The sequence below is a fragment of the Peromyscus maniculatus genome, chromosome 13, assembly GCF_049852395.1.
Source record: "Peromyscus maniculatus bairdii isolate BWxNUB_F1_BW_parent chromosome 13, HU_Pman_BW_mat_3.1, whole genome shotgun sequence".
In the NCBI taxonomy this organism is placed as follows: domain Eukaryota; kingdom Metazoa; phylum Chordata; class Mammalia; order Rodentia; family Cricetidae; genus Peromyscus; species Peromyscus maniculatus.
In genome coordinates this window covers 53,786,693-53,798,967 of record NC_134864.1, presented here as the reverse complement: position 1 = coordinate 53,798,967, position 12,275 = coordinate 53,786,693, and the positions used below count along the sequence as shown (strand labels likewise).

At 42.0% G+C, this 12,275-nt stretch overlaps 1 protein-coding gene across 2 annotated transcripts in view; it reads left to right on the top strand.

Annotated features, from left to right (window-relative positions):
• The window catches only part of Cyp20a1 (cytochrome P450 family 20 subfamily A member 1), a 54,358-nt gene extending 53,046 nt beyond the window's left edge, over positions 1-1,312 (top strand). For both annotated transcript variants that reach the window (XM_076550311.1, XM_006975020.4), the window contains 2 exons: positions 329-418; positions 568-1,312. In XM_076550311.1, the coding sequence (XP_076406426.1) occupies positions 329-418; positions 568-718 (241 nt within the window). In that variant the 3' untranslated portion in view covers positions 719-1,312. The remainder of the gene's footprint in view (positions 1-328; positions 419-567) is intronic.
• The last annotated feature ends 10,963 nt before the right edge of the window (positions 1,313-12,275 follow it).

Below are 12,275 nucleotides of genomic sequence, written 5' to 3'. Positions count from 1 at the left end.
TTCTTAGCCTCTTTCACTTATAGCAAATGTGAGTACAATATAATTGGTAAATAGAATTTCAAGGCTTGGATGCCTAATTTTAACTGGAGAAACAATGTGACCTGCTACATTGCTGGATCTGAGGAATGTATTTTTTTTTTTAATCTACTGTTTAGAGGTAACATATTTAGAAACAGCAAGAGATTAAATGTCTGAGTGTTCAGTGGCTTGGAAGTATAATAAAGTATAATGTGACTGCAGTAGATTTAAATGGTTACAGCCTGTACATTTAGTGTTGATGTTGAGATGTAAGTGGGACCGTTATGATGAACTCAGATTTTCCTTTTAGGTTTGATCCAGATCGCTTTGCTGACGAATCAGTGATGAAAGTGTTTTCTTCGCTTGGCTTTTCAGGCACGTGGGAATGCCCAGAACTGAGGTAAATGACAGACAGCAGTGGAAAAGGAGAGATGCCATGCTCACCTGCTCAGAATTAGATGATCTCTCTTAACGAGAGCGAGCAATCTGTGTAATTTTTAATGTTGGATTTTTAATCTTTAGTAACTCGTTGACTCTCTTCTGGACCAGGTTTGCTTATATGGTGACCACGGTGCTGGTGACCGTGCTGGTGAGGAGACTGCGCCTGCTTGCTGTGGAGGGACAACTTTTTGAGATGAAGTATGAACTGGTCACATCTTCAAGGGAAGAAGCGTGGGTCACGGTCTCCAAAAGATACTAGACATTTAGACATTTTAAGTCTTTGTTAAGTAGATGAAGGGAAAAAGCCTATTTAGAATATGTGCTGGGTCCTTTTACAAACCTAGTATCATTTTGTAATGTAAACCCTATTAGTGCTTTGTGAAGTAAATTTGGATTTTTATATATCAAGATTTCTTAATGTGTGATAAACATTTATACTCATTACAGTAATATATTGACAATTTTAATAGGAAAGTTTCATTTTCTTTTAATTTGTATCATTTTCTATGCCATTATTTTTATTCTTGATTTTCTTAGGTTGATCTCTCAAATGAATATATTATTAGTGGTTTTTTTATTTTATTTTATTTTATTTTCAAGACAGGGTTTCTTTGTGTAGTCTTGGCTGATCTCAGAATTCACTCTGTAGACCAAGCTGGCCTCGAACTCACAGAGATCTACCTGCCTATGCCTCCTTAGTGCTGGCATTAAAGGTGTGCACCACCACCGCCCGGCTCAAATGAATAATCTTAGAATTCTTTTGTGTGCGTTGGAGAATCACATTTTCTGAATATTCATAAAGAGAAACAATGTTACCTCTTTTTACATTTCTAATAAATCACCTGTCACTCTATTTGGGGACTATTTTTGTTTCCTGAGTATTAATTAGCGTGTCTTAATCATTTTAATTAGGTTTTAGTAATTTCCTAGACATTGTCTAGCGTCTGCTGTCTTTTCTCCTTGCTCATAAGCGTCCCTCCCAAGGCTTGCACGTGGCTTAGCATTTCAAGCAGTTTAGCGTCATCCGGGAATCGCACGCTGCTTCTGAGTGTGCCTCAGAGCCCACGCCCCTCCTCTGTGGCAAGCTGAGGGAATGCTCGTTCCCTTTCGCTGGCAATCTCAAAGCATGACGTTCAACTCGCCTTCTCACGCAGAGATACGGAACTCCTACGTTGGGCAGTAATTATGATGCCATAATGACACACAGCACTTCAGTAAGAAAGCATTCAACACTTGCCAGAAACCACAACCAAAGCAAGGTCGGGGAAGACAACAGACGGCGGAAGAAATTTTAAGCCTTGGGGCCGGAGAGATGCCTCAGTGGTTAAGAGCATCAGCTGCTCTTCAAAAGACCTGGGTTCAATTCCCAGCACCCACATGGCAGCTCACAACTGTCTTGTAGCTCCAGTTGCAGGGGATCTGGCATCCTCCCATGGACATACAAGCAGGCAAAACACCAATACACATAAAAATGAATAAATTTTAAAAAATTGTAAGCCATATGGTAGACAAGGAAATATGCATATTACAGGCGAAGGGCTCACACAGACGTTAAGGATCTGGCAACATGGCTGGGTGGTAAATTGCTTGCCTTTCATGTGTTGCCTTGAGTTCAATCCCCAGCACCTTGACAACAAACAGACAAACAAAATTGAAACAAATAGGTTAAGAAAAACACCCAGTAAGATGCATGGACAGAAGAACAGAGAAATGGCTGATGACTATCTTCAGCAGTGTTCAGTCATTAGTAAGCACAGTGGTACTGAAGTTACTTAGGGAATATTTTAAAGAATCGTTCTCAATATACTTTAGCACTAACAAGTTTTGTTGGTTTGTGTTTGTTCTTTGGCTCTTTGTGGGGCCCACCACCCAGCTCCCAAATAAATCACACATGGAGTCTCATTCTTACTTATGAATGCTCAGCCTTAGCTTGGCTTGTTTCTTGCCAGCTTTTCTTAGCTTTAAATTATCCCATCTACCCTTTGCCTCTGGGCTGTTTCTGTTTTCTTCTGTATATCTTACTTTCACGCTTACTGGTTGTGTGGCTGGATGGCTGGCCCCTAGCATCCTCCTCCTTCGTTTTTTTTTCCAGATTTCTCATTCTATTTATTCTCTCTGCTCACCAGCCCCGCCTATCCTTTCTCTGGCCTCGCTATTGGCCATTCAGTTCTTTAACACAGCTTCACAGAGTTAAACAAATGCAACATAAAAGAAGGCAGCACATCTTTGCATCATTTAACAAATGTTCCACAGCATAAACAAATGTAACACATCTTTAAATAATATTCTACAAACAAGTTTTATTTTTAATGCTTTATTGATAGCATTATGTTTTAGTTCTTTTGTCTTGTGCTAAAATGATGAATTTCCTTTCTGCTCTTCTACTGAGCTGGCACCCCAACCCCAGATTCTTCACCCCACTTCAGCTGTTGCTGCTGCTTGTTTTTGTTTGTTTGTTTAAGAAATCCTTTTTCTGGGTCTGCAAGGTGGCTCAGCCAGTAAAAGCACCTGCCACCAAGACTGATGACCTGGGTTTGATCCAAGCGAGACCCACAGGATGGAAAGAAAGAACTGACGTCTACAAGTCGTCCTCTGACACAATACACCCACCCACACACAAACAAAACAATTAGGCATTTACAAAAACTCCTTTTTTTTTTTGTAAACATTTGTTTTTAGACAACTGTAGGAAGGATGCCAAACTGGATAGAGAAAGGGATTAATTGCAAACTGGTTATTTTTAACACCACTGGATTTTTGTTTGTTTTTCAAGACAGGGTTTCTCTGTGTAGATTTGCTCTGAGGACCAGGCTGGCCTCGAACTCACAGAGATCCCCTTGCTTCTGCCTCCCAAGTGCTGGGGTCAGAGGTGTGCGCCCCCACACCTGGCTACACCACTGAATTTTATTTGTAATTTCCAAGAGTGATGCATATCATGTTATAAAGCAAGTGCATATGCACACGCACACATACCCTAGTTGTTTGAGTTATCCTATGGTGTGTTTGTTGATCAGACAATTGCAAGAACTATTTATGACCAATTAACATAGAATTTAATTGCTTCGGCCTGCCTCCCTTTTCTACTGATTACAGATGCATAATCAAACTGTAGCATTTATTTCTAATGTACACACATTTAAATTATGAAATGTATTCCAAAACTTTAAGTGAAATCTATTCTTGGTTACTATTATGTCGTTTCTAGAAGTTGTCAGATTGTTAAATCTGGCCCCTCCCACCTGTGTTTCCTGTGGTTTGGGTTTTGTGTTGTCCAGGTTTAGTGAGTAGATTGGAAACTGGAAAAGGATTAGAGTTAGCGATTGATATGTAAACCAGGTGTCAGTGGGATCTGCTGAAATAAGAGTGATTTTAAAGCAAGCGAGGCCTGCTAAGCAATTATCAAGGCAGAGACTGGGTCCCTGACTAAGCCAGAGGGGAGCCTGGCATAATTGTCAATAAATGAGGTGGTGTGGCATAACTAATGACCAGCGGTGTGGAAAACGGAGCGCAGAGGAGTCAGCTGAATGAGCCTGTTGTGCCCATAGTTACACAGTTAATTTAAGGCATAACAAAGTCTGTTCTAGAGTCTTTTTTTTTTTTTAATGGAAATTCTGGGGCTAGAAAAGTAGCCCCAGATGGTAAAATATTTTTTACCCACGAACGCATAAGAACATGATTCAATTCCCAGTACCCATGTAAGTCCGGTGTGGTGACATCCCTGTGTGATCACAGGCTGTGGAGACACAGAGCCCTGGGGCATGCTGGCCAGCGAGCCCAGTCTAATCTGTGAGGGAGGCCAGTGAGAGACCCTGTCTCAAAAACCAGATGAATGACGACTGAGTAATAACGCCTGGGATGTCCTCTGGCCTCCACAGACACCCAATTCATACACACACACACACACACACACACACACACACACACACACACACTAGAAATACCAAAAGATTAAAAATGTAGCTCAATGAAAATACCTGATTAGCATTTTTGAGGCTCTGGGGATGAACCCAGTACCATATACACAAAATGTTTAGGTTTGATAATGAGTAAATATTGTCTCTTGACTCTTGGCCTCATTGTCACAGGTCGCAAGATTCTTGCAGGACTCGAGTTTAGTCTTAACTGATAATAAAGTGATATGGAGGATTGGTTCATGAGCCCCTGTGAGCGCCATTGTTAACCTGTGAGCCCCATTTGCCCAAGGACAGAGAGCTTCCTGGAATGCTGGCGGCTGCTGTTTCTGGGAGATAACAAGTCACATGTTCTCATTCCCCTAAAATTGGCTTGATCCAACTGCATCGGATGTGTTGATCACGTGTAGGCAGGAGGAGCATGGGCAGGAAGTATGTCAGGATATACGCTTGTCCCTGATTGGACCTGATGGGAAATACTTACGGTTTACCTTTTTAAGACTCTGCCAAATGTGACTTGCCATTTCTCCAGGATGGTCTTGCCAGAGCGTCATCCTGGCCAGTATTTAAAGTCTGCCTCACATTTGGCTCAGACATTGTAGAACTTGTCTTCTTCCCACGACTCTCAGGTTTAATCCCCTACCCTAGTTAAGGAGTTATTGACAGTTAACGGCTGTGGAGGGAGCCATTTTTCTTCAGTGTTTAATCACAGGTATGTTTCTCATGCTCCAGTGTAAGGGCCCGAGAATCGATGAGGAAACCCTCCCCCAACTCAAATTGTATGCAAATATTCCAGCATGCGGGGTCACCACTTGTACAAAATGGCCACACGGGACAAAGGCCTGCAGGTCCTTTTAAGCATGGCTAGGGAAATCCCAGGAACAGCTGTTACATGAATACATTTTTTATTTTTATTTTTCCGTATTTGGGCAAGTCCAGGCCTGTTTCAGGGGGTTACAGGAATGGTCCTTTTTTCGGTCATTATTTTGAGATACTGTGGGACAGACTCAGGCCTTGTACCTGCTCTCTCCCCCATCCTCATTGTCAGGGTGTTGGGAACCAAACTAGGGTCTTCTGGGAAAAGTTCAAGGCCAGCCTGGCCTACCTAGTGAGACCCTGTCTCAGAGAAAAGAAAAACCCTTTGGAGTCAAACCATTGCTTCATTTTTAGTGTATGAACAAGAGGCTCAGATTCAGGACCTTACCAAGGCTCAGTAGGAGAACTGGAGAGCTTTCAGAGTAGGAGGGAACATAGCGGAAAATTGGTTTCACTGTTAGCAGGACCAGCCATTCCTATGAATTAATTACACTCTTGCATTGGGTGTGTATAGGTTTTCACCATCCGTTGCTTATGTGGCAAGGCCGTCGGCTAATAGAGAATTGACTTGAAAGCTTAACTGGATCTTCCAGGCATTTGATGGCATAGCTGGACCAAAATGGTGGAGACAGCCACCTAGGTAGGACTTCTGGGAATGGCATAAAAGTAATAGGCTTTGCTCTTTAGATATTTCTCACGTAAGGTCTTTGGAAAATATGTGCTTAAGCCTAGGCTGCTGTTACAGTTATGGGGTTTTTATAAAGCTTTCAGAATATAGATTCAAAAGGAATTTGAGAACAAGTTTTAAAATGTTCTTGATACAGAACCTTTGAGGGAGAAGCAAATGTGTTTTGAATGCTAAATTTACTTAGATTTAAAAATACATATCTCCTAGCAAAGTTGCCATGACAACCTTCCTTAATATGTGTGTAAATTTTATGTCTCTCTCTCTCTCTGAGGTTTTCATCTTTTCCAACGGAGTCTAATCACAAGAATTGGGCTCTGTGCTGTTTCTATATGGGTGGCACCCCGTGGAAATCACATAATTTTGGAAAACGTGAGTCCAGTGACGGAACAGTCCTGTGGCATGTGAGCCTGCCTGCCAAGATTAATGTCCTCTCTCTCTCCCTCTCTCTCTCTCTCTGGTCATAATTGATCTGATTTCAAAGAAAAAAAAAATTAGTATTGGAGGAAATCCATAGTTGTGTTCTGCATTTCTGTTTATTCTTCTCTAAGAGATTTAGAGGAAAGTCCTAGAAAGTTTGGCCAATGGTGACGCAGCTTCCCTGAGACAGTCTAAATGTACTCTAGTTGATGTCACAGGGTGACTCCAAAGCACAGGTACTTTACCGTGGCAGGCTTGTGCACAGGGGTGAGCCCAAACTGCTTCTGGCCTGAACTCCAGCAGGAGAGAGAGAGAGATGCTCCCATCACATCTCTCCTTCCACTCCGAGTTTCGGGTGTTCTCACTCTCAAATTCCAGTTCGCCCCTCAGGAGCAAGGAGAGCAGCAGGATTTGGGAGGGAATTTTCACCCTCAGTTTTAGTGTTACAGATTTCTTTCTTTCTTTTCTTCTTTCTCTTCTCCTCCTCCTTTTCTTCTTCTTCTTCTTCTTCTTCTTCTTCTTCTTCTTCTTCTTCTTCTTCTTCTTCTTCTTCTTCTTCTTCTTCTTCCCTCCTCCTCCTCCTCCTCCTTCTTCTTCTTTAAGACAGGGTTTCTGTATAGCCCTGGCTGTCCTGGAACTCACTTTGTAGACCAGGCTGGCCTCAAACTCACCAAGATCTGCCTGCCTCAGCCTCCCAAGTGCTGCAATTAAAGGTTTGCACCACCACACTATTTCCCCCCCCACCCCCCCACAGATTTCTGCTGTGGGATGTTCTGTATGTCCTGTGGGAGCCCGTTCTTGGGTTCCTCTGGCTTTAACCAGCAGGTCTGCATAGGGGATGATTAGGACCACTGGCCTGAGTGCAGGTGTCTGAGATGGTCTGCACTTGGCTGTGCAGGGGGATGGTCTGTATGTCAAGTTGCTCTGATTGGTCAATAAATAAAACACTGATTGGTCCGTGGCTAGGCAAGACGTATAGGACTAACAGAGAGGAGAAATAAAAGGACAGGAAGGCAGAAGGAGTCACTGCCAGCCGCCCGCCAGGACAAGCAGCATGTGAAAATGCCGGTAAGCCACGTGGCAAGGTATAGATTTATGGAAATGGATTAATTTAAGCTATAAGAACAGTTAGCATGAAGCCTGCCATGGCCATACAGTTTGTATGCAATATAAGTCTCTGTGTTTACTTGGTTGGGTCTGAGTGGCTGTGGGACTGGCGGGTGACAAAGATTTGTCCTGACTGTGGGCAAGGCAGAAAAACTCTAGCTACAAATGGCGCCCCATGTTGGGCATGAGATATTGGTGAAATTATTATGGCCACTCCACGTAGTTAAAAGGATATTTATTTAATGGCGTAACTCACAAATTAAGGCATAGGTAGGTCTCAGGGTCTGGGGAAGGTGTATCGCAGTCCAGCGGTGTTCTCTGGAGCTCTGCTCGGTCCACCTCCACCATTCAGGGTCCCGGCACAAAGAGAGCGCTCACCCATCCAGCTCTCGGGTCTCCAGGCACCTCCCCTGGCCCCGCCTGGTAAGCGTGACAGTTGCCAGAGTCTCAATGGGGGTTGGAACTTCGAGATCCAAGCTGGAATGGCTACCCACTACAGATTTCTTAAGGAAATGACTGATAAGAGCCTAGGTAGTCCCTTGTACCTATGGTAACAGTAACCAAGACTATTATTTGTGATCTCAACATGAGAACCTGAAATATTGATATGTTTGTTAAAGAGCTGTATTTGTGTTTTTCTTAATTTTTAAAGACATTCAAATTGAGCCAGGTGGTGGTGGCCAATGCATTTAATCCCAACAATCAGGAGGCAGAAGTAGGTGGATCTCTGAGTTTCAGGCTAGCCTGGTCTACAGAATGATTTCCAGGATTGCCAGGGCTACCCAGAGAAACCCTGTCTTGAAAAAACAAAATAAGCCAAACAAAAAATTCAAACTGGCCATTTACTTTTTGGAAGTTATCAAAGTACAAAAGACAATAATATATTTTCTGCTTTTTTCTTATCTTATGTGGTCTATTCTTAAATTCTATGAAAAGAACAATGTGGGCTTAACATACCACTTAAGATAGTCCAACATCATCAATCTTAAAAGAAGGATCTCACTAATAAATGAAGTCTATCTCTGCAGGTTACAGTCAATATACTGACAACTTTTTTTTTCCTTTTTTTTTGAGACAGGGTCTCACTATGTAGCCCTGGGTGTTCTGGAACTCCTTATGTAGGCCAGGCTGACCTTGAACTCATAGGAATCCACCTGCTTCTGCTTCATAAGTGCTGGAATAAAGATGCTGACAATTTCTTGAGGTTTATGGCTGGCTTCTAAACTTGTGAAACAGTCTTCAGCAGGCCTGGATTGTGAAATATTGACTTTATTCTAGGTACCAACAGTATTTTCAACATTACCTCTATTGTCAATGTGAATGAACCTTTTAGCTTCCTGTAATCATAACGAATCATAATGGACAAAGATGTTTTTTCTGTTGGAAAGTCTTCGGATTTTTCCCTTGAAATTTCATTATAAGTGCCATGAAATAGTCATCTGAGCCATTCTCTTATTCACACAGATAGATGCATTTAACATTTATCTGTAAGAAATATGCTATTAATTCCTGGAAGACGTTAAATTCGCTTTTCCCTGCCATTAAGATATCAAGATTTTTTTTTGTGTTCGTGTATTTCCAAGAAGCTACATTCAATGACTTTGACAAAACTCACAGACCTATTGATTGAACGTGCTCCCTAAAAGTTCAAGTGTTACACATTTAATTCCCTAATTCATAAGTGAATGGTTTTTTGAGGTGGGGCGTTTGGGATGTACTTAGGACCAAATGACATCATAAGGGGAGCTGGGCTATAGTTTGGACAGAAGAGCCATGTGCTTAAAGCTGTGTGCTGACTTAGTATCTCTGGAAGGTGGTAGAAACTATACAAAAAGCCTCTGGTGTTAACCTGAAGGCGACGATGAGACAGCTGGAACTTCCTAGTTTCCCTTTCTGCTTCTTGGTTCCTGAGGGAAGTGATTTCCTCTGCCATGCTGGGCTGTCCTTGGCAAAGACCTAATAACTAAGACCCCTTGATCTTGTACCCCTTTTCTCTTTGTAAGTGAATTGCCTCGGGTATTTTATTACAGTAGAGTGGAGCTAATAGGATCCTGGGATAGGATTGGTGGATTTGTGAGAGAGGCCTGAGGTAGCATGTTTTCTCTGTCTCACCGTTGGTGGTGCCACCAGGAGCCTGAGCCAAGCCCTCAGACTGCCCAGCCCTCAGAATGGCTGCTAAACAGCCCATTATCTCTTGTCAGTGACCCAGTGCATAATAACAGTAACAGAAAACAGATTAAATAATAAGCAATTGTCTTATTCTTATCTACCTTGTACTATGGAAGTGAGACATCATTACCACAATATCTAATTAGCAGTTGGCCCCAAGTCTAACTTTGAAGTGCCGTCTTAATTGGCCTTATCAATAAAAACCCAGAGTATATCAGATATCAGGGTAAAATTGAAAGATCAGAGAAGCAAAGGTCATAGTTTCACAAGCCATAGTCACCTTTACCTCTCCAACTCCTCAGACCAAAAAGGGCTGAGCTCCTATCTCTGCCCAGCCATGTCATTTCCTGTCTCCTGTCTGTACAGACCTCCAGACCTCTATGGTTTATTAATGGATAGCTCCACCCTCTGATATTCATTCAAGCTTTATTTGTCAGAACACAGACAAAATAGCATAACTTCATTGTATATTATCAAAGTGGACACAAAGCAGATTATCATTAAAAAAAGTTAGTGTAGGGCTGGTGGCAGAGATTGAAATTATGTGTTGTAGGTCAATTTATATTTGATATACAAGTTTTTTTTTTTTTTTTTTTTTTTTTTTTTTCCCGAGACAGGGTTTCTCTATGTAGCCTTGGCTGTCTTGGAACTTACTCTGTAGACCAGGCTGGCCTCGAACTCAGGGATTTACCTGCCTCTGCCTCCTGAGTGGGGGGATTAAAGGTATGTGCCACCCTCCCCATAGGCCTGATACACAAGTTTTAATGCTGTTAATGCATGGGAAAAACTGATACCTTTCAAACTCAGGGCATTATTACATAAAGGTCATTGCCATCATGGAGATTCATGTTATTACATGAAGTCATTGCCATTTTCAGTAAAAACCTAATTTAAGACAGAATATGAATACAATTTGCTAATTTTTGAAATCATACGATTTTCTATACTGTATGTTTGCAAGAGCCACAGGAAGGGAAATGAATGATAAGTACAATCCCTGGCAATGTAGACTTTTTCATAGTTTGGTATTTTCAACAATGAAATAGCCTTGAACTTGAAACCCAATTTCAGATGATAAAGCTTTCTAGAAATGCCAAGAGCAGACTCTGGGGCCTTTGTTTTTGCTCACACACAGAAGCTTTTTTGCTTCAAAGATTTAACTTGTTTCGTAGGCACTTGGGGTTAGGTTTTTTTTTCCCCTTTTCCTTTTCCTTTCTTTTGGGTTTATTTTTGTTTGCCGTGGTGGGATGGTACTCAGCAAGTACTCCACCACTGGGCTACTACCACACCCCTACTTCCTAGATGTATTTTTGTTTTTCTTTTGGTGTTTCGAGACAGGGTTTCCTCTGTGTAGCCCTGGCTATATAGAGGCCAGGTTGGCCTCAAACTCACAGAGAGACACCTGCCTCTGCTTCCTGAGTGCTGGGATTAAAGGCATGCACCATCACGGCCTGGCTACTTTGTTACTTTTGATTGTATAAATGAATTCCTGTTTCACCATAACAATTTATCTGAAAAACTTCAAAAATGAGTCGATTTCCATTACATCTGTTGACTTAAACAAGTGTGGACAACTGGTGGGAATTTTCAAAAGGTATACAGTTTGGTCCTAGACCCTAATAACTGTTGAGTCTTTTATAGATTTTTGCATTTGTTTTTTATTTAATCACTCTTGGTGGCAGCAAAAATGTATACGCCTACATCCTTGGGCCCTCAGGCTTCTGAGTGTTAAAGGGTGTATGCATGCTAGTCCCAGCTGGAGCACTGAGCTCCAGTCCTACTTCTGATAAGGAATCAAAGAACCAAAGAGGCTGTCACACATCAGAGAAAGCACTACAAGTTCCCCTTGGCGATTTGAGGACCCCTTCCCCAGGAAATTTGTGTTTTGGAACAATTGCTAGGCAGCATCTGAAAGAATGCCAGTCGGGAAAAAGTATGGCAGGGAAGGATACTGGATGCTTTATCTGTTAGACTTTGTGAAGGGAAACTTGAAAAGAAGCCGCATCTGACGGTGAGGGAAAACTGAAGGGACTCTGGACCTGCAGAGACTGGCTGGCTGATTAGAATTGCAGTCCTGTGGAGACTGGAACACTGCAGGTCCAGAGGCTAATTCTCTTATCTTGGGCTAAGCTCTGGACCTGCAAAAAGCCAGTCCTAGCACAGGCCCCCTCCCGTGCTGGAACCAACATCTTGTGACAATAGATAAAAAAAAAAAAAAATCTTTTAGTATTTATTAACTTAGCAGGCAACTAGCTTCAACCAGTCCAAAAGTTAAGAATGTCATCAGATAGCATCCTGAGCTTAGAGAAGGGCTCCCCCAATCTTGATGCATCGGCCTCTCTGATAATAGCCACCAAAGTATTTTAAACTTGCTTCTTTGACTTACTTTTTTTTTTTTTTTTTTTTTTTTTTATGTGCATTTGGTGTTTGGCCTGCATTTCCCCAGGAACTAGAGTTACAGATGATGGTGAGCCATGCGGGTGCTGGGGATGGAACCTGGGTCCTCTTGGAAGAGCAGCCAATGCTCTTAACTGATGAGCCATCTCTCTATCCCCTTGACTTATGACTTTTATTCTTTAAAACTATAAAAATGTGATGGAACTGCTTCCATGTTGGAACATGAGATTTGGGTATCCTAAGACTGTGTTCCCAGGCCACAGACACTCAAAATGGCTCCAGAATAAACCATCTCTTATTCCCTTTAAGAT